The sequence below is a fragment of the Rissa tridactyla genome, chromosome 17 (genome assembly GCF_028500815.1).
Source record: "Rissa tridactyla isolate bRisTri1 chromosome 17, bRisTri1.patW.cur.20221130, whole genome shotgun sequence".
NCBI classification, from domain to species: Eukaryota; Metazoa; Chordata; class Aves; order Charadriiformes; family Laridae; genus Rissa; species Rissa tridactyla.
In genome coordinates, this window is record NC_071482.1 from 5,149,916 (window position 1) to 5,176,922 (window position 27,007).

Below are 27,007 nucleotides of genomic sequence, written 5' to 3' on the forward strand. Positions count from 1 at the left end.
GCCAGGCTTGGTTGCCATCACAGTACATGCAGAACCAGCACACTAAATTTTCAGCTGCAGGTGGCATGAAAGTAGGAAGAGGAGGGGTGGCTTTCAGGCAGGGCTGATGGACGGGCATGTCTCAGCACTGTATTTTTTCACCCATTGCACTGCAGGCTCCTTCTGTGACCTTGGGGATGTTTTCAGATCTTTCTTTGCCTCCTGTATCTGTGCAGTCTGCTTAGACTGTGCTTTCTAGGGCAGGGAGTGTCTCTTAAAACGTCTACTTAATTGAGGTTTGCTTCTCATTTGGTGTTTCTGGGCACTGCTTTTGATACCAAGAATAATCATGATAGCGAGAGACCAACAACAAAGGAATGATTCCCAGGAAAAATAGAGCAGTGGTACTCTCCTGTATTGGTAATTCAGGGGTAAGGAATATAGATGAGTTTTAACAAGGAATAGTAAGAACTAGAGAGCTTTGGAGCACAGTCCTAGTGTGGACTAATAGCAGTTATATGATGAAACAAGCTTTCCAGACCTCCCTGCGCTTTTTTTTGTGGGGGTGGGATGGGAGGAAGGGAAACGCAACCATTTCCTAGGAAGGTCTACGTGAATTCGTAGGGATGGTGCCTACAGCAGAGCTCGGCCTTGGCTTGGGGTGGGGTGAGTTGTGAGATGGGTCCCGAATCACAGCCAGGGGCAGAGGAATTGGGGAGATCTCCACCTCCCCCAGTAAATCCATGCCGAGCCTAACTGGCAAATATCCTGTGAGTTAGAGCTTTTTCAGGTTGGAATTGCTGGCTAAACTCCACGACTCATATTCAGCCCAATGCAGTCATTAGAGAGGGGCTTAAACTCATTATCTCCTTTTCATTAGCATTAACCATTAACTCTGGATAGCCGTGTTATTGATATAAATGTCTTTGAAACCTTCTGAGCTCTTGGCTTCAGCGGGTTTCATAGGCTGGTTGGGGAAAGTGTTTCTTTTCATCAGTTTGGAATTTGTCACTATTTCAGTGGAATCAAAGGGGACTTCTCGTGTTGCAAGGCAGGGAGGATAGAAATACCAGATGTACTTTGTCTCTCTCATTCATTAATTCGTGTACATTTATCATAAGGCTTCCTATTTGTCTCCTTTTTAAGACAAATAATCTCAGCCCTTCCAATCCCTTGTCATATGGAGACAAGAATGATTTAAGGACCTGGAAAAGTTCCATATGACAAGGGATACAGAGACTGGTATATTTAGTCTGGTCATCTCATTTCCTGAAGGATGGAACAGGAGATGGAGATGCCCGGACCGAATAAGCCAGTTTCTCTGCAGGTGTCCCACTGGATAACACAGGGACGAGTGCGTGGATACACATACGTCCACCCAATTTTTTTTGCTTCTAACACATTTCTGGGCTGCGTTAAGTTTGACTTGAGCGTGGAATAAGATAAATTTGATGGGAACTGTCAGCATGGCGTCTTGGGTCCCGAACCCAGAAGTGGGTGCTGTGAACGTGTTTGAGTCATTTATTCCAGGGGCAAGATTTATAACTTGACTGAGGTTGTATCTGTGACATTTGTTTAAGATCTGATCTGGATCTCCTGTAATTGCAAAGTGTCTTCTTGAGGATTTGGAAGAGCTAGGCTGCCTTATTCCTTTCCTTCTAATTTGAAGGTGATGCATCCCCATTTTCCCTTAGAATCCAGTAAGTCTTTCTCGTGATGCTCAGGAGGATCAGAGGAGGAGTCACTGTCTTCACTCTTGGTAGCAGCAGCTCTGTTTTAGGGGACTAATCCTATTGTATATCCCAGCGCTTGGATATGTCTCATAATAATTCCTGGTGGTTGACGCGCATCCGTAAAGCAGTAGGGTAAACACCAAGCTAATCCTCCTGGTACCCTGGGAGCAGCAAGGTGAACAAATAGTTAATGCGTGTGCAATATTTGGAGTTTCTAGGATTTGGGGGGGGGCGGGGGGGGGGGCTGCTATTGCGTCCCAGAGCACGGCAAGGACCCTGGGAGCGTGCCGGTGGCCTGGATGCCAGGAGGGGTGTCGGGCCAGGAGGCATGGGATGTCTCTCGCAGCACCCTCACCGTACGCCCTGTTTACAGGCTCGCTGTGAGCTCAGACGGAACAAACTGCTTGAGAAATCTCTCCCCGCCGCCAAGCCTAATTTGTCCTGTCAATCCGGTGCTTGCCTTCCCGCGCTCATATTTAGCACCATTGATTTATTGGATTGCAGGAATATTAAGAACCTCAAACTATTAGTCCTGATTACAACTTCTTGGCGGCTTCATCACTCCATGTGTCTTGCCGTGCTCCGAGGGAGACTAGCCCCTTCGCTGGCTCTTGGCAGCTATCGAGCATCACTTTGCCGCTCTTCTCCTCCTCCTCTCTTCCATCTCCCCGTCTCCTCTTGCTTTCCTGGACGTGCCTTTTTTGCAGCGATGGGTATTTTTGGGGGGAGAGGGGAGGTGCAGTGAAGTGAAACAACTTTCTCAAGCTGAGATGAACTCCCCTGGAGCAGAGCCAGGGAAACGAGGTGGCTTGTGTCCTTTCCTTGCCCTGATGCATTGGAGCTCCCCTCATTTCTCCTCTGCTGCTTCCCATCCCTTCGCTCCCTTTGGCTGTGGAGCAGATAGTGTGGGTTCTTCTACCTTCAACGTGCTCTTCGAAAATCCCTAAATCTTTTGCCATAGTGTGGCCTACACGTTGATTTCCCTTCTCATCCCTTTTCTGACTCCTGGCTACTTCCAAAAAGAAACAGGGTTATCCCGAATAGGGATGGGAATGCGTTTAGCTCCTCTGGAGAGAGGGAGATGCCACCTGCAAAGAGGTGCTGCGGTAGCCCTGGTTTTGAAGCTGGCCTGGATCAGGAGAAAAATAGCCTCTGGCAGCGAGGGAGGGGGAGAGCGGGGAATTTGGGGTGAGAAAAGTGTTGAAAGGAACAGTCTGTGCGCCACGCTGTGCCGGGGCGGGGGGGTGTGTGTGCGGGTGGGCCGAGCCCCCCGGGCTCCAGCTGGGGTGTGAGTACGGGGGGGCTGCTCGGAGCGGCTGTCTGAGCGTTTTCCCTCTCGCCGCCAGGATTTTGTGGGCGTGCGAGGATGTCGTGGGAGTGCGGGGTGGGGGGGGGGAGGCTGCAGCCCCCGCCCCGTGCTCCGGTTGGGCTGCGCGGGGATGCAGCAGAGCTCGGGTGATGGTGGGAGATGGGCTGGTGGCCGGTGCTGACGCAGGGGCTGTGTTTGCAGGGGCTGGTGTATGTGTATATCTGTACCAGGCTGGTACAGGTGAGTTTATGAGCCGGTGAGCCAGGAGCTGACACTGCCGGTGGTTACTTTTCTCCCTGTACCCTCCCATACATCTCCGCTGGCTTTTCAACCATCCTGTCCCTTTGCAGGGAGCTGTGATTTTAAGAAAGAGCCTCCTGAGCCTCCAGGCTGGGGGGGCTGGTGGTGACCCTGCAAGCTACGGGGCGTTCGCTGGTGCTTATTGCTCACTGATGGTGGCTGGTGGGGTCTAGCAGCGCCTGCCACCACCACCCAGCAGCAATGCTTTATAGTGGGTGGTGAGACTTCACGGGCACTGGGGAAAATTGCCAAAGAGGAGTTCATTAGTGAGGGCAACAAGAAAGAGAAGAGGCTTTTAGCATGATCGGGGAGGCTCTTACCTCTGCAGAGCCCTCTAAGTGATGCCAGGCGCTGCAGAGGAGCCCCAAAAGCCGGGTGGCTGGGATCCGGCTCCCTGCCTGGGGTTGCCAGCTGTGTGATGTTCTGGAGATGACGTCGTGTCCCGCGCTGATTGTCACGGGTCGGGGGAGAGGCAGCAGGCTCCCACCGCCCTCGTCCCTCCTTTTCCACATCGGGTATAGGATTCCATCCCAGCTGCTGGGAAATGGGTGGGCTCCTCCATCGGCACAGGCGGCTGGAGAAGCGGGTGCTGGACCCCACGTGCTGTCGCCACTCCCCAGCTTCCTTTCCTGCCCTCCAGAGGCTTTGTGGTGAGATGAGAGCTTCATCTCCAGCCCTGTCCGTCCTCCATCACTCACGGCCTTAGAAATAGCTTGGAGAAAGCGTTTCCAGTCTGCTGGCTTGAGGCTGACTGGTGAGTAATGGCTGGTGTGTGCTCCACAAGGACCTGGCCGTTTCCCCATGAAAGGCTTTCAATCACGCTTTCCCGGCCCTGTGGCCACACAGAGCTTTAGCCTAATTACAGCTGCTTAATACACTGCAGCCACCAGCAGAAGGGAACTTCTAAGCTTCGACCGTGTCTCCCGGCTTTTAACTGCCCACCGGAGAGGTCTGACGTGCTGAGGAGCACCAGGTCCTCCTGGTGTGGATGTCACCAGGGGGTCCTGTTGCTCCGTCCACAGCAGCATCCCCTGTAGCTGGAGTTTTGGGTCCCGGCTCTCAGGTCCAGCAAAGAGGGAGTAGAGCAGTGGGCTCACCGGGTGGATTTGGATGGGTAAATTTGCAGGGAACAACTCTTTGGTCCACTTCCACCCCTCGTGCTGTCCTTTCCCTTGGCCATCTTTGCTCCCTGGTCCCCCAGCTCCAGGCCGGTGCCCAGGAGCGCAGCGAACACGTTACTCACGGAGCAGCCAGCCTGCTTAAGGAGCTAAATTTATTTCATTTTCTAAACTGCAGCTGGGAAAAAATAAGGAGCCATTAGGCTGTCAGTTGTCAGAGCTTTACGGGAGCATCAACACATCGTGTTTTTCTTTACTGAGACATTAAATGTGTCAGGACCCGTGATGGACTGTCTGGATCAGATTCAGAGGGCAGATGGGATGGCGAGCGAGGGCAGGAAGGCTTTCTCTGCTCTCCCAGCGCTGCCGGGCTGTTCGGTCGTACGAGCCTCGGGAGAGCTGTGCTTTCCAAAATCTAAGGGCAAAGTCCTTCAGCGCCGGGGTCCACGGCCACCTGGGCATTGCCACCTTAACGGGGACCAGTCACGCTGGTATCTGCGGGGATACTGGCAGCTAATGGGGAGGCTGGAAGAAACAGGACTGCACGTCTCTGGTGCAGAGCTTGGGTGGCGAATTCGGAGTCTGCCGTGTTTCTCCCCGTTTTCTCCCCGTCTGGAGGTTAACGACTCCCTGACCACGGCCATATGCCTGGGGTGGAGAACTGACAGGGAGAGCAATGTGGAAACTGTGACTTACACAGAGGAGACTTCAATGTGAATGTCGGTTTTACTCTTTTCCAAAGCATAACTGGGCTTGGGCGTTTTTATTTTTTTTTTTTTTTAAATGACTTTGCAGGATGCCCAGAAACCTCCCAGAGCCTTCAGCATCGCACGGCTCTCCCGAATGCAGTGTTTGGTCTGCACATACATGAGATGTATGGCAAATATTTTATTTCAGATGCTGGCATATTTGCACTGGCACTGACTGCATTACATGTGAGTGATGAAAGGCCCTGTATAAATATGGTGTTTCCATCGGTATTGATTGCATTATGATTGCAATTACATTTGCAATGGAGCTGACTGTATTATGTGTGTCATTATATTGGCAGTCATCATTAGTGCTTGCCTGTGGCCAGTTTCTTTTTCCTCGAGTCATGTCTTGGAGTTGGAATTGAACTGTCGAGGTGAATTGGCAGAGGCAGGGCTGGTTCTGGGATGCTGAGCTGGTTTCTGGGATGCAGGGCCGGCTCTGGGATGTTGGGCTGGTTTCTGGGATGCTGGGCTGGTTTCTGGGATGCTGGGCTGGCTCTGGGATGCTGAGCTGGTTCTGGGATGCTGAGCTGGTTTCTGGGATGCAGGTCCGGCTCTGGGATGTTGGGCTGGTTTCTGGAACGCAGGGCCGGCTCTGGGATGCTGGGCTGGCTGTGGGTTGCTGAGCTGATTCTGGGATGCTGGGCTGGCTCTGGGATGCTGGGCTGGTTTCTGGGATGCTGGGCTGGTTTCTGGGATGCTGGGCTGGTTTCTGGGATGCAGGGCCGGCTCTGGGATGCAGGGCTGGCTCTGGGATGCAGGGCTGGCTCTGGGATGCTGGGCCGGCTCTGGGATGCTGGGCTGTCTCTGGGATGTTGGGCTGGTTTCTGGGATACAGGGCCGGCTCTGGGATGTTGGGCTGGTTTCTGGAACGCAGGGCCGGCCCTGGGATGCTGGGCTGGCTGTGGGTTGCTGAGCTGATTCTGGGATGCTGGGCTGGCTCTGGGATGTTGGGCTGGTTTCTGGGATGCTGGGCCAGCTCTGGGATGCTGGGCCGGCTCTGGGATGTTGGGCTGGTTTCTGGGATGTTGGGCTGGTTTCTGGGATGCAGGGCTGGCTCTGGGATGCAGGGCTGGCTCTGGGATGCAGGGCAGGCTCTGGGATGCTGCACTTGCCCAGGGCAGTGGGAGCAGCCGGGGAGTGCAGGTGGGGATGCGACACCTGCCTTTGGGCACCTAGAAAAGCCGTCCTGACCTGGTGCAGCAGCACCCACCAGAAATGCTGGGGGGGTCGGTGCGTGCAGCGTGGTTTCGGGACCCGAGTGGGTCTGGCCACTTGTGCCGGTGACCGTCTGATGCTGTCCCAGCTGTTACTTCTGGGTACCTTCAGCGGGACGTCCCCTCTCACACGGTGCGGCCGAGCAGCCCCACCAGCTCCGGCTGACCCTCCTGGGTCATGTGCATTGCGGCAAAGACCTCTAAAAGTCCAGGATGCCGTTTAAAAGTTCCTTCTTGCTCTCCGTGCTGACCTCCTTATTACAGGAGCTAATTTCCTTGGGTGATCTGCGCAGTAAAATGTCTTTTCTTCTTTGATTCAACCTCTGTCTTTTTTTTTTTTTTTTCGTTTGTTTTGTGAGAAGAGGTGCTGTGGGCTCAGAGGCGGTTTTGGTATTTTCCAAGTCAATATCCCTTCCTGCAAAGAACAAGATGTAATCTGTGTGTGTGTGTGTGTGTGTGTGTGTGTGTGTGTTCACTGGCTTGCACAGAGCAGGAGCAAGCATCACGTTCTTGGAATAGGAAGAAAGGGATGCGCATTCCCCAAATGCGGGCAGGGAGGGGTGGTGTTGCCTTTTACCGTCCTCTGAAGCTCATGAGAAGGATGCCCTTTGCTACCCTGCCCTGGAAATGTCATCCTGGACGGGGAGGGGGGGGGAGTTGTGTGCCTGCTCCTCGCCTGAGGCCGAGGCAGGATCCGTGGCGAATTGATTAAAAGCAGCTGCTTTGAGCTCAGGAAGGGTTTTCCCGACCTGGGCTGGTGTTAATGGGAAAGGTTACGGGTGTGATGGGGAGCGAGAAGGGGCAGAGGGGTAAGCCAGGGGGTAGGGGCGGTGGGAGAAGGCGGGAGGAGCGGCGATGTCTCTGGAGGCTTTCTTCGTCTGCTCGCTTAATTAGAGAGGAGATGAGGAGCTGGCGTGGTGACCCCGACTCGGCCAGCCCTGGTCTTTTGAAGGGTGGTGGGGATTTGCTCTGGGCTCTGCCTCTGGCCCTCGGCCGCTGCCCCCGGGACTTTGCCTTCCACTTGAAGGAAGAAAAAAAAATAATAAAGAAAAAATCCATGAAGGGGTGAAAATGGTGAGGGGGAGGCAGGGAAGAGGAAGGGACACAAAATACGCTCCCTCTCTGACAATCCACATGAGTTTGAAGTCAAAACATTCTGTGCATGTCTGCTTTTTTTTCTTCCCTCGCCACCTGGTAGCTATTATCAGATGACAATTTATTCCAGGCGTCCTCTTGGGAAGAGATTTCATAAGCACGAAGATTTTAAATCTTGAAAAATCGGAGAGGGCCGTGATGAGCAGGGTGGCTGCGTGTTTGGCTCCCGGTTCCCGTTCGCTGCATCCCACCCCTACAAAACCTCAGGGTCTGAAGTTTGGAGTCCAGGAGCCTCTGCCAGCTCTTGGACCGGTTCTCCCCATGAAGGAGCTGCAGCCACGGCTGGGAGGGGGAAGGACTCTCGCATCTTGGCTGGGAGAAGGTGGAAGAGGCTTTGTATGGGTTCTGTGGATGTGCTTAATGAGGAATTTCATCTTTGGTACCCTCTGGAGGTTTTGGTGCGGATTTAAATGGTTGCTGCCAGGGAGCAGGGAGATGGCAGGACCTCCTGTGGCCCCCGGGAAGGAGATGCTTCCCCCAGCAACAATAAACTTATCATCAGGACAAATTGCTGGTTCGCACAGTGCCTTTTGTCTTAGCTTTTCCCTTTGCCACAGAGGCTTATTAGTCAAATGGGGAACTACTAGAATATTACTTTGCTGCTAATGACTTAGTAATAGGTTGCACGGGGATAACGCAGCTCCAAAACCCCTTATATCTTATCAACGCGGACGTCTTTTCCCTGCGTATTACAGCTTTGCCTGCAGTGGGGAGGCTCAGCCTTCTCTCCTTAAGACTGTTAACTGGGCAACCAGTGTGAAAACCCTGTGGCCACCCGGCTCCCCGTGCTCCTTGCTGGCAGGACGCACGGGGCTGTGCATACCTCGGCGCCCGCAACTTCGCCTCGCCGACGGTGAAAATAGACTTGTCAGGTTTGGTTTGGTTTGGTTTGGTTTCCAGCAGATGTATTCACAAATAACTTCATTTGATGGCGATGATGGGGAAAGAAGAGAAAATCATCCCCATCGTTTTCCTGAATGTTATCCAATGATCTGCAGTCAGAATTTTTTTTTTAAATAAGAAAAAAAAAAAAAAAGGAATTGTGAATAGTTTGACAAGAATGTCAGTGTTTCTTGAACAAATTACTTGCAGCACATAATTCAATTGGCTTGAGTTTCTAGTGCGCTCCGGTGCCGGTTCCCGAGCACTGTGCTGTCTGCGTGCCCGACACAGCAGGCATTAAAATGCAGGAAAAAAAATCACAGAGCCTTTAATACCGCTCCTAGGGCTTGAGTGACGACATTTTGGGGAGGGAGGGATGCAATCAGATCGGTTTGGTCTGGTCTGCCCAAGAGTTGTCCCTGCTGCTTTGTTGTGTCTGCTCCTGTCCCATAGAAAATGACGCTGGTGGCAGTTTGTGTCTCATGTAGAACGCCCAGGTGCTGGGTAGCTTCAGCCGAGGGGGTGTGTTCAGGGTCTGGGTTTTAATTTGCTTTCATTTCAAAGGGGGATTTTTTCTGTGGGGAGGCGGGGGGGTGAGGGAGCAGTGCCTGCCCCGCAGGGGCTGTGTCGCTGCGTTGCTGGATTAGGCAGCACGAAGCAAGGAGATGGGGGGGGGGTGTGTGTAAAAACAGGCGATAAAAAATAACGTTGTAGAAAGACGTAATGCCAGTTCCCTCCCTGTCCCGGCTCTGTGTTTGGTGACCGACTCCCGTGAGTTTGGTCACGGGGGTTGTGAGGTGGGGCTTGTCCCAAAAAGCCCCATGCCCTGTCCGAGGGCTCGTCTCCGGGTGGCTGGAGGCAGGCGGCGAGGCTCTGCCTCTTGTTTAGAGAGCTTTGGCTTTTATAAGTTCAAAATGAGATGGCAAATTGAATTTGTTCGTGAGCGTGGAGGCTCTCAAGGGTTTCCTCTTTAATTCAGTAGACTTGCTTTAAGGGACTTTCGATTTTAGCAGAGAAAGGATGGGGGATCGGTGCTTTCATCTTTCTAGCTTCCTTTCCTGGCTTTCCCCCTTCGCTCCTGGCCGCTGCAGAGTCCGTCTGAGAGCAAAAATCTCCCTTTCCGCGTTTCCCATCCCCGTCCCTTGTCCCCATGCGTGATGCTGCACCCAGGTTTTTGGGCAAGGCTCTGGTCCCTGTGCCGCGGTTTGCAAAGCTCTTGGGGAGGACCCATTGGAGGGGCTGCAGCAAAGCCCCCCCACGCTTTTGGGGCTGGCAGAGGGTGCAGGACCTCAGTCCTTTCTCCTTCCTCCCCATCCTCTTTGTCCTGCCTGTAGCAAGAGAAAAGGAGGCTGAGGGGAGACTTCCTCGCTCTCTGCAGCTCCCTGAAAGGAGGGGGTAGCCGGGGGGGTCAGTCTCTTCTCCCAAGGAACAGGCGATGGGACAAGAGGAAACGGCCTCAAGTTGCGCCAGGGGAGGTTTAGGATGGATATTGGGAAAAATTTCTTCACTGAAGGGGTTATTGAGCATTGGAACAGGCTGCCCAGGGAAGGGGTAAAATCACCATCCCTGGAGGGATTTAAAGGACGTGTAGGTGTGGTGCTGAGGGACGTGGTTTAGTGGTGGACTTGGCAGTGTGGGGTTGATGGTTGCACTCGATGATCACAGAATCACAGAGTCACTGAATGGTTTGAGTTGGAAGGGACCTTAAAGCCCATCCAGTGCCACCCCCTGCCCTGGGCAGGGACACCTCCCACCAGCCCAGGTTGCTCCAAGCCCGGTCCAACCTGGCCTTGAACCCCTCCAGGGATGGGGCAGCCACAGCTTCTCTGGGCAACCTGGGCCAGGGTCTTAAATGTTTCTTCCAATCAAAACAATTCTATGATTCTAAGATCCGCCTGGGTGAAGTGTTGCCTCCAAGTACGGCTCGCCGGCAGCTGGCTTTCGCCGCGCTGTCAATGCTGTCCGAGCAACAGGCTAATGGGTGCCATATGGAGCGAGCGGCGAGGCTGGCTGCCTCTCCTGCCCCCAGCGCCCGCAGGGAGCCCCGGGGGGCTTCCGAGCAGTGACAGTCAGTCGCGGGCAGAGGGACCTGTTAGTCGCTCTTTCATGGTTGAGCAGTCTCCGTTTCCACCTGGTGCTCTCCGGGGAGTCCCCACGGGCTGCAGGAGGAGACAGGGTCCTCTATGAGATGCGGGGTGTCTTTGCACGGCACGAGAGTGTGCATCAGAACCTGGAACCCCCATCTCTTCCCAATATCCCCTCCCTGGATACCGAAAGAAAAGAAACACACTGATTTTTTGCAGCAGCTTTTGGGTGGTGGGTTTTTTTTCTGCCTTTTCCCCCCACCTCCTCTCCCTTTTTCATTTGTATTGCTGCTGAAAAATGAAGGAGGGGAAAAATGAAGAAGCGGAGGCAGAGACCGCTTCGGCATGTGAATACGGTTTGGGTTTGTTGGTATTTTTGTCTCACGCTTAAGCCAATGAGGCACCACGGTCTGCTAAGCTTGGAGGGCCGCGAAGGCAGCGCTCGCAACAAAAAGGGAAATTAGGGGGATTTTGCTGTCTTTTAGGCTTCGTTAGGAGATGAACGTCAGGCTGGGTTTTTCATCCTTCTGGGAGCATCAGAAAGGTGCAATGCTACAATTCACGGCTGCTGGGCTTGCCACGGGTGCCTGTACAAACTTGCACCTACGTTAATCTCTGGGGTTGCAAAGCCCCGCGGGAAGGAGGTGATAAACCCTCCTGAGGCTCCCCGGCAGAGCCGCGTCCACTCGTGGGGCTGACGGGACTTGGTGGCGCACGTCGAGATATCTTGGCTGGGAAGGTGCTGTTGAAGGACAAAGTCTGCTGATGTTTGGGTCTTAATGTTTTACAGCTCCCCTGCCTTCGAACAATGCCTAAAAATACAAGGGTATGCAAATTATAAACTAATTTAGATGATGGAGCATGGGAATATTGCTCATACTCCCCAAGCATGGCATTTCCAATCATATCTTCGTTTCATTTTTAAGCAAAGAAATCATAATCTTGACATGTTTATCATTCAGTGCCTGCACCAATTATCTCTTTGGGTTCATTCTATAGTTCATAGAACTGATAGATTATGATCATGTTGTTAGGAGAATTGTGCAGTCATTATTCCTCCAGCTGGAGGAGAAGTTGAAAAACAATTATAAAGAATGATTCTCCTTTGGATTGCTTTCTGAGTTCATGAAATAGGTGAGTTCCTATCACCGGGGGCCATGAGCTGCCAGGCTACTGCCACTCTTGGGTTTGATCTCTTGCGATCCAAACCAGACGACTTGGAAAGCCCATTTTCTCCAGCAAGCTCCGGTTGTCGTTATTATTTTTTTTATGGGTTGATATTGGAGAGATGAATGCCGTTGGCCGCTGAAGAGCTGAAGCTCTGCATGATAATTTCCAATTTAATTACACTGCAAGGGTGGTGGTGATGCATCGGTGCATACCTTCTGGGGAGGGGGTTTTTAGAAATTGAGACCCAAGGCTTGCATGCACATAACGCAACGTTAGCATCTACGAGTAATTTTGACTCGAAAGGGGATGAAGCATAGTTCCCTTAAATTAAGTTGTGTTTTCTTTCAAGATCCTTAATGAGACTCAAGGGATTGTGACCCCCAAAGAAAATATTTGCGGGAGCTGCTGCAAAAGGAGTCCTCTGGGAGTTCGGGAGTTGAAGGCAGCGTGCTCCTGGGGGAGAGCTTTGCTTTGATCCCCAGAAGGAGCTCTCTAATCCCATCCATTAACGCACTCGGGCAGCTCTAGGGTGATTTGGCAGCCTTCCTTCTGTGATTGATCGTCCCCAGAGGAACACATTGGCTTTCCGCTCCTCCCTTGCCCCAGTTCTCCAGGCACGCTATTGAATTTTCAAGTTACTTGACCAGAAGGGAACAGAACCAGAAAAACAAATGTCTTGTCAAGGCTTTGTTTCCATGCAAGGATTTTGCCTCCTTGTCTCTCCAGGGATTTCCTTTCCTTTCCTTCCTCATCTCCCAGCTGGTGTTCAGGATGTGAGCAAAGGGCCATACCCAGTGCATCGGTTGCATCCGTCCTTATCCAATTCGGGACTGGCTGAAACCCCTTGTCCCCCAGGCCTTGTTGTTTTGCCTTCTCAGAGTGGTCAATATTGAATGCTTGAGCAGATCTATTTATTTAATAACGTGCCCTGTCAATATTTATGTAGCTTGGTGCTGGCTGGCTGTTCCAGATGAGCGTGGGTGATGACTGATGTGCAGAAGTAACTCTCCAGATGTGAAGTGCCGGGTGCCTGGGGAAGGAGGGAGCAGCACTTGAGGGGGGTCTAGTGATTTTGCAGTGCCTTGGTGTGGCAGCTTTCCTCCCCGCGCCGGTCACAGCTTCCCTCCTCTTGCTTTGAGCTTCTCCTTTTCCCTATCCACCCCCATGCCGGGGAGCTGCCTCAGATCTTCCTCTGGGGAAGGGAGAGGGCCATGGCCAGAAGATAACGTCCTGCTTGCTATGAGACCCCCCCCAATTCCTTTGGGGAACGTCTGCTGTTGGTATGGGATCTGCTTAGATTACGTGCCCCATAGCAGAGAGTCCTCAATTAGGTTATTTGGGTGCAGCGTGCACCCAAGAGGGATGCATCTCCCTAAACTGTCTCGTGCTTTAATAAAGTACCTGGTTTTATACGGGTCCCCCAACTGCAGCGCAAATTTCCCAGCTCCAAAGCATGGATCTTTCCCTTGGCGTTGCATGGAAATGGGGTCCCTCCCAGTCCTCCCAACTGGCGCTGGTTGACCCGAGCGGCTTTTTCTGGTGGGAGCAGGAAAGCCGGGGGTGAAACGAGCCACATCCCAGATCTTTTGTCTTTTCCGACTGCAAAGAAAACCCAGCAGGCTTGTCAGCACGGCGTTTTGAAGCTGGCTGGCTGTTTTCGCATGCTTGAGTTGGGCGGTGGCGTCAAGAGTCCTTGAAACTTTAGAGGAAAGATGGAGAAGCAAGCATTACTATTTATTATTTTTGAACACCTACCACCCCGAGCTCCCGGAGTTAACAGGCTCCCTGTAGCTCTCTGCTTGCTAGGATTTGGTAGATGGATAAACATATTTTATTTCTTTGTAAAGGGGAAAGGTTGTTTACAAGTTTTAAAACAGAATGGAAATGCTGTTTTCCATCAGAAGTGTTTCGTGAACAATAACAAAATAATGTTTAAAAAGCCCTTGAAGTGTCCCTTTCAAACGGAAAACTGAAGTGCTGGGGAGAATATTAAATGCACGCAAACTCGAGGTTTTAATGCTTAATAATGAGCTAAGAAAAAAATGAAATGCAACTGAAAGCAGAAATCTGTGCCTGGCACCGAAACCTTTGCGAAGACGGTGCCAGGCCACCGTAGGAAAGGGTCGTATATTTAAAAACAAAAAAACACGTCACAGAATCTAATCCCGCTGCAAACTCTTCAGTTTGCTGCCTGGCCGTGGGCTGCGCAGGAGGGATGGGAAGCGGCACTGTATCCGCCTGCGCTTGCCACGGCCCCGGCCAGGCACCTCTGCCTTTGGGAAAGATGAGCCCTGGGACTCGCAGAGCTCAAGTGATGGCTTATTAATGATGGTCAGGGATGAATTCTCCCTGGGTAGGAAACACCCGCGGAGTCGGCTGTAGGGTTCTCACATCTTCCTCTTGGGTTGTCGCAAGCCACGCGCCGTGGATGTGCTCAGGTGCTGCTGATTCCCCTTGCCATTGCTTTCCTTAAAGCCTGTTTGACTACTTTTTTAATATTAGACAGCAGCAAGGGTAATATTTCTGGTGAGTTCTCCTTTTCCTTTTAATTATCGTAGCACGGGAAGAAAAAGAAGCTTTAACAAACAGATTCTCTGATGAGTCAGTGCAAGACTGACTTGTCTTGAGGAGCAGGTCCAAGGAGGATGCCGGCCGTAATTTCCGTTTACTTCGTGGCAAAACCCATTACAAAATAAAAATATTTCCAAGTGCCAGAGGAGGGAGCCAGCAAAACACAGGAAATCGGAAGGTTTCGGCTTTTTTAATGTCCCTTTTGCTAATGAAATCAGAACAAATTCAGCGGAGCGGCACCAAACGTTGCTGGCATTTGTGAAAGAGTTGATCAAAGTGGTGTTGGTGTCTGACCCACGAGTTGGGAGCGTTCACGTTAAAAATCAAAAGTTTGCAACTTTCTTATCTTAGAGGACGGGGCTTCCCCACCCTCTCCTCTGCCCACCTGCTTCAATTAATTTTTTGCAATAACCTCAGGGTTTTTTTTCTTAGCCTCAGGTCTTTCCCCTGCTCGTACAGCACGGAGTTATCCACGTGGATAACTCAGGTGGAGAGTTTCACCTTAATGATGCTTGTCGGGGCCTTTCGCCGCTCACCCAGCGAGGCAGAGATGGTTTTTGCTGACGGGCTCTCGAACGGGGCCAAGGTGTGGAATAATTGCTCCTCTTGCTGCCTGGAAAAAAGCTAATAACGGAGGGGATAACCCCGGCGTGGAGCTGCCCTCCGGCAGCATCCCTTGCCGAGAGGACGTTGGGTTTTCCTGGCAAGATGTGCCATGGCTCATCGGTGCAATGGGGAATGGCGGGGGGGGACGGCGGTGCTGCCTGGAAAAAGCTGGGGGAGGCAGGGAAAAGGACATCTGTGCGATGCCGGAGGCGTCTCTCCACCCCGTGGCGTTGCTGTTGGAGGCAGGGACGCAGCGGGAGAGATGGAGAGAGGCGCACTCTGCCATGGGCGATGCGGGCAGTGCTGCGAGGTGGTTGACCCAAAACGTCCAGGTGTGGCCCCAAAACTCCTCTTGGGTGTCTGGATTGGGTAGGAGCTGCCATTGCCGCTCATTTTTGGGCCTTGCCTTTTGATTTACTTGCGCTCCATCCCTCTGCAAATTCCCATTCCCCGTCAACTCGCCTTGCAAAATGCCTGTGCCGCATATGAAATGGAGGAGATAAAATTACAGTATCTCAAAATTGGCTGGGCTCGGTGCAATATATAACATAACAGATGGTACTACATGATGCCTCTGAAATATCTGTGCAATAGCATTTTAAGAAACGTATAACTGATCAGGCAGCATATGGAAAATACTTTCTGTGCTGCGCGAGGGTGCGGTGCCCCCTCTCCCGGCACCTGCTCCTCCCTCCCTGAGTTGGGTGCGATGTGGCGATGAACATCTCCCGTCTTTAATGGAGGTGTCCTTGTTGTGCTTCTGGGGCAGGGCTGTCCCTGAAGCTGGGCGATCACCATTTCAGTATGATTTTTACCAAAAAAAAAAAGCCCCGAAAGGAAACAAGATGGCTTTCATCCAGGAGCAGAGGGAGAACATGGTGGTTTGGTGGCTTCTTCGCAACCTCCGGGAGGTCCCTTCCCCTGGGAGCAGCCCAAGGATGGGGCTATTTGCACAGAGTTAGGGACCAGCCAACCTCCCCTCTGCTGCTCCTGGTTGAAAATGGTTGCTTGGCCACCTATTTCCCACCTCCTAGCACCTATAGGCAGAGGGCAGTGGGTTCATGGGTGCTACCTGGAGCACACAGACCACCAGAATGGTCCCAGAGGAGGTTCCTGGTTGAGGGGAAGGACCAGCTCCTTCATCCCCTGGGCTGCAGCACAAGTGGTGGATCTCCTGCCAGACTTTGTGCCGCTGCTTTCAGGCCTTCGAGCCCCCCGATTCATCCGATTTCCGATGCACCTCTTGCAGTTGTCTTGCCTGTGCCGTCCGTGGGCTGCCTTTTGCCTTGTGCACATCTAAAGCCTCTCCTGCGTATTTGCTGTTCCCTGCTCCGTTTGCTGGCCAGCTGCCTGTCTTCCTGGCCTCATCCGTCGGTTGACCCCTCTGTCTAACAGAGAGGACAATATTTCCTCTCCGTGAGGCTCAGCTCATATTCTTTTAAGGTGCTTCGGGGTCAAGGGATGAAAGGCTCCTTGCTGTTTCTGGAATGAGTCAAAGTTGGGCTAAGAATAGATCTATAAACAAGACAGCAGGGAAGGTTTCCTAGCAGAGCCTGATGGGACCCCGGGAGTATGTCATTGCCGGAGTCTTCTGCAGAGGAGACGTGGACCCTGCCGAGCTCTCGCTCTGCAGGGTGCCGGGCTTTGAAATGGGGGGGGTGGCCCTGGGCAAATCCTCTTCCTAACTTAGCAGGCTGGTTGTGGTTGTAAGGAGAAGCATTGGGGTTGGGCGGCTCACAGCCCAGTGAGGAGAGGGAGCTCTGCGGCTCGTGATTTAGGTTAGATTTAGATGAGCTATTAGGAAGAAATTCTTGACTGTGAGGGTGGTGAGGCGCTGGAACAGGCTGCCAAGGCTGCCCCATCCCTGGAGGGGTTCAAGGCCAGGTTGGATGGGGCTTGGAGCAACCTGGGCTGGTGGGAGGTGTCCCTGCCCAGGGCAGGGGGTGGCACTGGATGGGCTTTAAGGTCCCTTCTAACCCGAACCATTCTATGATGGCTGCAGGAGCCTTGCCATGGTGGGTGATGCTGCGGGAAGCAGCTGGTGGGCCCTTGTTGGGATCAAGAGTGATGAAACCAAGGACTGTAGCTCACTGGGTGCCTCGGTGGAGGAGCGAGGGCTGGGGTGAGCTGCGTGGCTGGGTTTTTTCTCGGCACGTGAGATGCTCTGGCAGGAGGCACTACGCTCGATTTCTACCCACGCTCGTGCAGAGAGGTATTTAGAACTGTCAGTCTAGCGTGCTGTCTGTCTGTCCACCCACCTAGATATCTATAAAAATGCAGGGTATATTAAAAGTCTGTGAGAGCCCTGGACACGCGGAGCTGAGGGCTCCTGATGTATTTCGTTTTCCTGCCTCCCCGCGTCCAAGCCGATGGAGTTGGGATGGGAGTCTGAAATGGGCAGCTTGGTCCCCCATTTCTGGAGTAATCTGCATAAAAGCCCAAAGTGGGAATCTTGCAGAAAGCAGACTTCCCTCCTTTGTCTTTCCCGACTTTGTCCTTTCTGTTATCTTGACGGCTTTCTGCTTGCTGCCGTGTTTCTCTTTAATCTGGAGCCCTCTGTTCTTACCTGAGCTACAGAGGCTTGACGAGAAAAGCCACTGAACTCGGAGAAAAATGAAAGGGAGCAAAGCTTAAAAAAATGTTTTCTTTCTCTCTCATTCTTTAAAAAAAAAAAAAAAGAAAAAGAAAAAGAGAAAACCCAACCCCCAGGAGCACACAGCCAGTGAGCGATGCCTGAATTATCCTTGAACCGGCTCCAGCTCGTGGATCAGGATGCATCGTTTCTGCCCTGTTTTCTTTTCTTTTCCCCCCTCACCACGCTCTTTCCCTGACGTTCCATCGTTTCCATCAAAGCTTGGCAAACAAAATTCTCCTTTCTCGACCTGGGGATGGGAGAAGGGAATCCTTGCCCTGGGGCTGGCAAACGTGCGTTGGGAGCTGATGGGATGGGAGAGCCCGGAGCGGCGGGGGCTGTGGAGAAAGCGGGGGGGTGGTACAGAAGGAGCTTGATGTCTGCGTGGAGATAATGTTTTGTACACGACGACAACGGATAATTACTATGATCAAAGAATTTGCGTGAGGGTATCTCGCTTCTTGTCGCTCCCTGGAGCGAGCCCACCCTCCGGAGAGCTGAGGAGGGGAGGAAACTCCATCGCTGGCTTTTCCCACCATCCCACTGGGATTTCTCCCAGGAGACGGGATGCTCTGGAGGCTGGGTGTTTTTGCAGGGGTCGTGGTGGGCGAGAGCACGGGGGCCAGGCTCTTCTCAAGGGTGCCCAGAGAGGGCAAGAGGCACAAATTCAAGTACAAGAAATTCTCTTGTAACAGAAGAAAGAGCGTTTTTATGGTGAGAGTCGTCAAGCGTCGGAAAAGGGATGTTGTGGGGTTCCCGGCCTCATGGTGCCGCCGCATTTGCTGGTGCTCCTAATGCATCTTTGGAGGTACCTCATCCAGCACGCGGCTGGTAATGATTCTTGACGGGAATTAGTGCCCTGTCCATCTGGCCCCGTTCTGACATCTAACAAGAGGAGATAAGTGCACTTAACAACACACCAGCTCTTGTTCAGGCCCCTTCTTCCCAAGCCAGAATCGATAGCAGGTCTCTCCAGCTTTTAGAGACTTAGATCCCATCTTTTCATCTCTCTCTCGCACTCGTTTTTTCCCAAGCAGCCTGCGCTTGATTTTTCTTTCTTTCATGCTGCAGAAATTTTCCCGTTCTACCTTTCATCTTGAACCCGCCCGGCGTTGGCCCAGCCAGGGCTGCAGCTTGCCCGCCAGATAAGAAACCCGGCCGCAACTGGGTTTCCCCCCAGTCCCCAGCTCCATCTCGCTCATGATTATGAGCTCTCCCGCCGTCACCTTTATCTTCAAAGTGCTTTACAAACACTAATTGATCCTGCCAGCCCCCTGCTGCGGTAGGTGAGGGAGAGCTGCTTGCCTTCACCCACTTTCTGGTACTCCCTCGTGCTGGTACACCCTCTCTGCCACTGGATTTCGCCCCACCGCCCCCAGCGCATCCCTGCGTGCAGGGTTTGCTTTGGAGGAGCCGGGATGCTCTCCCCCAGGGCAGGATAGTTGGTGTCTGTGTCACTGTGGCTGGGGAAAGGAGCATCGTGGCTGGGGAAAGGAGCATCGTGGCTGGGGAAAGGAGCATTGTGGCCAGGGACCCGTGGGAAAGGAGCATCGTGGCCGGGGACCCGTGGGAAAGGAGCATCGTGGCTGGGGACGTTGCCTGCAGGTTAATCCAAACCCCAAGGAGCATCAAGGGGTGAGCAGTGCTGCCTCACTCCCTCCCCAAGCACCAGCCTCCTCCTCCCTTTGCTGCTAATTTAGTCACTTTGCCCAGCTTAATTGCTCTGGGTTTGCCTTCCCCACGGGGTGACTGGCTGTGTTTGCCCCTGGGATGAGGAAGGACTTGGCAGGGGTGATACATCTGCCCGATGTACAGGTACCCGGGGGCGATTGGTGAAGTTCCCATGGGCTACAGGTCCTCCTGGTCCCCATCTACTGGGCGTCGGGGTGGCTGATGCTCGAATAACAGCTCTGAGTCCTGCTGGGGTGCTGGAGGCAGCCAGCCCAGCCTGCCTGCACCTGAATCTTCTGTTTATTCCTGTAGTAGCTCTGAGTTCAGAGAGGCTTTTTTTTTTTTTTTTTACAAAAAAAAAAAAAAACCTACTTTTTTTTTTTTCTTTCCTTGCATGAAATGCAAATCAATAGATGTTGTATTCACATTCTAACAAGATGTCAAGGAGAAAAGGGTAGCCTTTCATTCAGGCAGAGACACAAACACACAGAGGGAGAGGACAGGAAGGAGGGAGGGAGGCGGAGGAGGGATGGAGGGGGCTGCGGAGCTGCCGTGCTGGCAGGGCAGGAGGGAGCAGGAGAGGTAAAGCCTGCAGGCATGCCGGTTTTTGGATACTTTCTATTTCCCCAGAGCTTTCTGCATCCCTTCCTTCCCGCCCCAACGCTCCTGCGGCTCCCCCAGCATCTCACCCTGTCTCCAAGGAGAGCAGAACCCCAGTACGGGTGGGCTTGGGGTCTTTGCAAAGAAGAAACCCTGCGGGGGGGCTTGGAGGAGCTGGAAATGACCTTGAGCTGGGCTGGGAGGGTGGATCCGTGAAGTGGGATGCAAACACTGTGGGGAGGACAGTGGCCACGGGACCTGGTGGTCAGCAGGGAGATGATGCTCTGCACCATGTGGTCCTGCGGTCATGCCTTGGCTTGCTCCATCGTGGGGTTTGGGTCAGGTTCTGGGGCTGGGATCAGCCTGGTGGGGGCCGCTTTGATGCCTGGACGTGGTGGATGCATGGCTGGTCCCTGGGGATGTGTGTCTGGTCCTTGGGGATGCATGGCTGGTCCCTGGGATGCATGACTGCTTCCTGGGATGTGTGTCTGGTCCTTGGGGATGCGTGGCTGGTCCCTGGGGATGTGTGTCTGGTCCTTGGGGATGCATGGCTGGTCCCTGGGATGCGTGGCTGCTTCCTGGGATGCATGGCTGGTCCTTGGGGATGCATGGCTGATCCCTGGGATGTGTGGCTGGTGTGTGGGGATGCATGGTTGGTCTCTGGGGATGTGTGGCTGGACCCTGGGGATGCGTGGCTGGTCCTGGGGACATGTGGCTGGTCCATGGGGATGCGTGACTGGACCCTGGGGATGCGTGGCTGTACCCTGGGGATGTATGGCTGGTCCCTGGGGATGCGTGGCTGGATGCCATGGTGGAGCAGCTGTGAACAGAACTGGGCTCCTCCTCATCCTTCCTCCTGTGTGTGCAGGGAATGGCTTTGAAGCAATGGCCGGTGGTGCCGCGTGGGAGGTCACACCACAGTCCTGGGGCTGGGACATGGGACACGGAAAGGTCCCGATCCCGCTGAGTTACCTGCGGCCCCAGCCCCTCCCAGCCTGCAAGGTCCCCTCTTCCCCAGCCCTGCAAGGAGACGGGGAGGGAATCTCTCCGTTATTGGAAACTTCAGTGTTATTTGCTTCGGAGATCAGAGTGGTCCCAGATGTGAATATGCATTGAGACAGCTTGGGGAAAAAAAACCCTGAAAATACGCACAAAAATCGTGTTTAAATGTGCCCAGCAGACCATAATGTCTTCTCACAGATCGGGTGCTGCCTGTCAAATTTAAATATGCATTTTAGATTCTCTGCTTGATATCAAAAAACAAACAACCCTGAATATCCCAGAAAAGCTCCACCAGCTAAATACATATTTATACATCTTTTTTGGTGTGTGTGTCTTGGAAATCAGATTAAACAGGCCAGTGCTGTGGTGGGTCCCGGAGAGCTATGGAGGTGGATTTGTTTGCCTGACCAAAGCACGTTTGTTCCCATTTTGCAGATGGGAAAGCAAAGGCGTGTGTGTCCCAAAGGTCTGGTCCGAGGTCATCCTTACAGCTGCGCTGGGCAATTTGGGTGCCGGCCTAATTGGCCAAAATAGACACAAGGAGAGCAGCTAAATGTGGGTAATAGTCATTGCCAGGTGGGAAAAGAAAAAAAAAAAAAAAGCATACGGGAGAAATGTGGTGGGAGGGAAAAAAAGAAAAAAAAAAAAAAGTGTGTTGTTTTGAAATTTGCCCAAATATAGCTTTTCAACTCAGGTTTTGAAAGCGGAGCAACATGTTTGTTCTGAGCCCATCAAACATTTGTGGTAATTAGAAAGGATTTCTTTGTTCGTTTCCTTTAGTTCCTGCAGGATAACGCTGTTTCTTTTCGCCTGGGGCGGATGCGGAGCTCGCGGTGTGGGTTTTGGGGAGCGAGACGCCATTCGGCTCAGCCCCGGAGCAGCACGGTCCCCTCTGGGGACAGATGTCCCTGTGCCGGGCTGTCCTCGGAGGACACGGGCACGTGCCTCGCAGCCCTGGGAAATCCCAAATGCCTCTTTGCAGTCGTCTGGCGAAGGAAAAGATAAATTTCCTCGACCTCGGCTGTTTGGACGTCAATTAAAGGGGTTCGTCTCAAGCTGCGTGAGACACCGAGCTCGTTGGGATTTTTTACCCGGTGCGAGGATTTAGCTCTTTCGGGGGTCAAGGCTTATTGCGAACAACATAACTTCGCTCCTCTTAAAACAAAAAAGTCCCCGGGCACGTTTTCTTCATCATCTTCCTAAAGATGCGGGAGATGGGATGCCTGCAGCAGATAACGTAGGAATGTGCTTGAGTTAAAAGCTTTTAAAAACTTGTGGTTTATTCACGCAGAGTAGAAAACGAGTCGAAATTAATGGCTAAAAGCAGAGAAAGTTTGTCCCGGCAGTGCGTGCTTGGCTCCCATCCCTCGCCGGGCGAGGCTAGCCCCTCGAGAGTGCGATGGATACGGCTTTGCTCGCTGAAAGCATCATTCCTGCGCTTTTTGGGGCTGCTTTGTACGAAAATAGTGCGAGATGAGGGGTGTGTGCGCGGAGGGGGATGCGGTTGCCGTCTCCGTGATTAGCCTGCGTCGAGCTGCAACAAGTGGGTGGAAAAAACCTGGGGAAGAAGGAGCGCAGGGGAGGAAATCGTTGGGATTTTGTGGCTGGGTTTCGGTGTTTGGTGGCAGAGAGGGCTCCGGCCCCGGATCTGTAGCAGTTTGGGGGGGTTAATGTTTGCAGCCGGGTGTTTGTGGAGGCATTGTCCTTCCACACCCCCCTTGTGGAGCATCTCTTTTCCAGAAATTCCCTGAAACGATGAGTTTAATGCAAAAAAAACCAACCCAAAATGGAATCTCGAGGGAGATGCGTCCAGGGAACCCATGTGTCCCTGGGGGAGCAGGGATGCCCAGGCCAAGGAGCACAGGGACTAAGGTGAGGAGCAGGATGAAACCCTGGGATGGGAGGTGGGAATTTGTGGGTTGATAGCTGGAAGTCCAAAGTACTGCCCTAAAAATACTTGGAACACAACAAGAGACCTTTAGCCCCGCGTTAGTGGGGAAAGAGCCTGTTTTGAGCCCAATTAAACATTTTAGTTTGGCTTTAAGCATTAAAAAATGCTTACCATTTCTTTTTAACAAAGCTGCGGTGAATGCAAAAGAAGAAACAATTTTTTTGATTAGAAAAATGTCAAAAATAAGTGCTGTTTCTTTTGGAAACTTACCTTTGCAACGTTGTGCGTTTTTTGTTTTTTTTTTTTTGGGGCGATGCGGCAAACTCAAGCCCTAGCTGGCAAACACTTTGTTCTGGGGGTGGCTGTGGGAGAGGGGACGCGGGGGGATGCAGCCGGCAGAGGGGCGGAATGCACGGTGTCCGGTGGCCTGGGCTGGGGATGCTCGGGGCTTGGCGAGGGCATGGGAGTGTGCCAAGGGGGGGTCTGGGGGAAAGCAGGGGTCAGGGTGACCCTGTGGCAGTCTGGAAGGAGAGGGTTGTGTTAGAGAGCACGAGGAAACGCTCCTTGGCCTCAGTGGGAATGGGATGGCGTTGTGTCGGGGGGCTGCTGGAGCGGGTACCCTGGGCTCAGCATCCTTTTGGGGCTCTGTGAGCCCACTGAAGGGGAAAAAAATACAGCTCTGGTTGGGATGCACGGAGAAGATTGCTTCTGGGTTTCAGATTTTGTGCGAAAAACACCCACTCATGCTAAAAAGCTTGGATTGCTTGCTGGTTTGCCTCCCTCAGCAGGAGGCAGAGCTGCCGGCGGCTTCCTGGAGAGGGGAGCAGAGCCCACAGAGGGGCAAGGGAGAGCCAAGGGGCTGAAGCCCAGGGCTAACCCACTGGCTGGCTCCAGCCTGGGGGTAAAAAAATTTCCAAACCCCTTTGCAGGCGGCTGGAGGAGTTGGTGAGACAGTGCCTGTCCCCATGCCGCGATGCTCCCTCCATCCTGGACACCGCTGCCAGCCGGTGCTGGGAGGGATGCTCGGGGGGGCCAGGAGGGATGCTCTGGGGGTCCAGGAGGGATGCTCTGCGGCTCAAACAGGGACGCTCAGGGGGTCCGGTAGGGATGGTCAGGGGACCAGGAGGGATGCTCAGAGAGTCCGTGAGGGATGCTCTGGGGATCCAGGAGGGATGCTAAGGGGGTTCGTGAGGGATGCTCAGGGGTTCCGTCAGGGATGCTTAGAGGGTCCGTGAGGGACACTCAGGGGGTCCCTGAGGGGTGCTTGGGCTCCGTGAGAGATGCTCAGGGCTCTGTGAGGGATGCTCAGGGGGTCCCTGAGGGATGCTCAGGGGGTTGATGCCCGCATTTAACTCCCTGGTTGCAGAGCGAGACCCGCAGAAGAGCGAGTGTGCGTGTGTCAGTCAGCATCTCGAACCAATGGGTGCCTGGTAGGAGGTCTGCTTTCCCCGGTGCACGCACTGAGCCTGGTGCTCCTTCTGCTAGTTGTGTGCGTGTGTGTGTGCGTGCGTGTGCAAGGAAAAAATCAGAGACACTGACTGCCTGCTCCCGTCTCTCTCTCTCTCTCTCTCTCTCTCTCTCTCTCTCTCTAGCTCACTAACTCAGTCTCCCTCCCTCTGCAAACATTGGATTTAAACCTGCTCAGAATTCAGCGCAGACGAAAGCAGCGGCGGCAGCAGCAAGCAGCAAGCAAATCAGCCGCTAGTCTACCGCAGCTCCCAAGATGTACCATCCTGCCTGCTGGATCGTCTTCACGGCCACAACTGCCCTGCTCTTCATCCCAGGTAGAGCAAAAAAGCTTTTTTTTTTTTTTTTTTTCCTGCAGGAGAATGGGATGGCATCGGCGGGCAGGGTGGGAAAGCCGAGTGGTGTGCGCGCGCGGGGGACCCGGACTTCATGCCCATTGCGCACGAACGCACACATGCAGGCAGGCGGCGAGTTGCTCTGCAGCAGGGAATTGCCGAGCGCTCCCAGCGAGCGGGGTTCGGCAGAGCCCGTCCCCTCGGGCGACCTCCGGCTGCAAATGATGGGGTGACGGAGCTTTTTTCCCCCCCTTCAAAGTTGGGCACCTCCTGTGCCCTCCCTCTCTCCCCAGCTGTCACGTTATTCCCTCTGCTTCCCCTCATCCCTGCTTCCCTGCCAGCCAGTGCTGGGAGGGATGCTCAGGGGGTCCGGCAGGGATGCTCAGAGGGTCCGGGAGGGATGCTCAGGGGGTCCGGGAGGGATGCTCAGGGGCTCAAACAGGGATGCTCAGAGGGTCTGTGAGGGATGCTCAGGGGCTCAAACAGGGTGCTTGCCCCTTGCTCCCTTCTGCAAAGTGATAAGGAACCCCCCCAATCCAGGTGCCCACGGGGGCTGCAGCAGAGGGGCTGCAACCCTCAGGAGCCGAGCAGGTGGCTCCCCAAATGTGGGTCGGCCTCGTCCCCCCAACTTGCCAGGGAAGGATGAGGGGGGAAGACGCTGGGGTTTGGATCCAACGCTGGCTCCGTGCTGATGCTCAGCGGGTGGGTCGCGGCACCGCATCCGGGGGGAGGGAGCGACGGGGGCGGCCGGCAGAGCTGCACGCCGAGGGGAAGAAGTCTCTGGCATTTTTTTTTTTTTTTTTTTTTTTGACGATGATGTGCACTTTTAGCAGCTGAAAAGATTGCGGTCCCTGCGCAAGCAGCTGGGGACCTGGGTGTCGAGGCTCAGATTCCATCTTAACCCAACATGTGTTTTTCATGACTGTCAGCGAGAATTATGTTGGACTCGGGAGGGCAGGGAAGAGGCACGGCTATAATTTCAGCAGCTTTCCATGGTTTAGTTACAGCGCTTTGCTGTGCGGGGCTGGCGTGTGTGGGAAGAGGATGAGGCTGGCGGGGGAGAGGTTAGCTGTGTCACAGCTGGAAAACAGCTCTTGCCACAGCTGTGACAAAGGCGAGGGGACTCGGGTTCAAACTTGCTTGCGGAGGCTCGTGCCATGGCACCATCCACATCCCGGCGTCCTGCGGCAGAGCTGCAGCCCGGGGCGGTCGGCAGGTCCGAGAGCCCTTGGCACGGGGTTGGGTACCACTGATGCTCCGTGGGATGCAGTGGGAGGTGACGTGCGTCACCCTGGGGGGCCAGCGCCGTCCCTTGGGGCGTGCGATGGTGCACTGAGGAGCACCCATGGAGGACCTCCGATGGCAGCGCCTCCAGCTCGTCAGCAACGCCTCAAACCAAAATGGTGCACCTAGGGTTTAGCACGTGAGCGCGAGGAGGATGACGCGGCTGCGTGAGCTGCATGTGTCTTTGCTGAATGCAGGGGGGGAGCGTGTGTTATTGAAAATACTATCATCTTGAACGAGATAAGGCAGGCGTGCCTGGCGCGGGGGCAGCTTGCCTCACCAAGGCTGTGCTGAGCAGAGCGTTGGCTCCTTCACCCTCTTGCTAGATGTGGTTCCTCTGGGTGGAACTTGCAAAGAACTGGCTGCAAGGCAGCCGTGCGGGTCAAGTGGGAGGACGTGTGACACTTGGTGGGCTGTCAGCAAGGTGTCCCTAAGCTGCAGGAGCTGGCAGAGACCTGGCACGGAGCGTTTTTGCTGGTGTCCTGTTGCAGTTTCCTCGGGACGTGGCTGTTTGGCCCAAGGCCTGCGCTGGCTCTGACATCTCTGTGTGCCAGGGAAGGAAAATGCCCGTGCACTTAAGCCCCCAGGAACTTGGAAGAGGTTTCTTGATCCGCGCTTATGGGGTTGTAGCTTTCCCTTCTTATTGCTATTAAGCAGCAATATCTGCTTTGGCTTTGAATGTCCCCTGAGCCAAACCAGGCCAGGACTTTGCCCAGCTGGGCTCAGCCGTTAATCCCTGGAGCCGAAACCTGCTGCCTGCATTAGGGGAAGGGAAATATTCCAGTGCAGGAAGGCTGCTTTGCCTTCCTGCCCCCACACCCACCGTTTTCTGCCTTGGAACATCTCCTCTCCTTTTTATTTCCCCGTGGCTTGCAGAGGTTGGATGTTTCCCTGCCCAACCTGGCCGCAGCACTGCTTTCAGCCGTGGTTTCACGGCCGTGGGCTGGAACGCAAGTCACGTTGCCTTCTTGGATGGCAACTGGGAAGTCATCTTGGAAGCGTCTTCTTGGATGGCAACTGGGAAGTCGAATGGTTGCTGCCGACCCTCAGAGCCTGCACCTTCCCAGAGTGGGGTTTTTTTTTGGTTTTTTTTTTTTGGTGCTGTTTATTATTTGCAAGCGTAGTCCCACGTGGTTTATGCAGGTTGACGCTCCCCTGGGATATGCAGAGGCTGTCGGTGAAGTGCGAGCTCTTTCCCTCTCCGTTTTTCTCCGAATCCTGCGGGAGTTTCGCACGGGGTGGTTAAAGT

At 53.6% G+C, this 27,007-nt stretch overlaps 1 protein-coding gene across 1 annotated transcript in view; it reads left to right on the top strand.

Annotated features, from left to right (window-relative positions):
• Positions 1-24,338: 24,338 nt before the first annotated feature.
• Positions 24,339-27,007, top strand: part of LOC128918597 (opioid-binding protein/cell adhesion molecule homolog) — a 319,462-nt gene continuing 316,793 nt past the window's right edge. Inside the window, exon 1 of the mRNA XM_054223017.1 lies at positions 24,339-24,456. Coding sequence (XP_054078992.1) covers positions 24,396-24,456 — 61 coding nt within the window. The 5' untranslated portion in view covers positions 24,339-24,395. The remainder of the gene's footprint in view (positions 24,457-27,007) is intronic.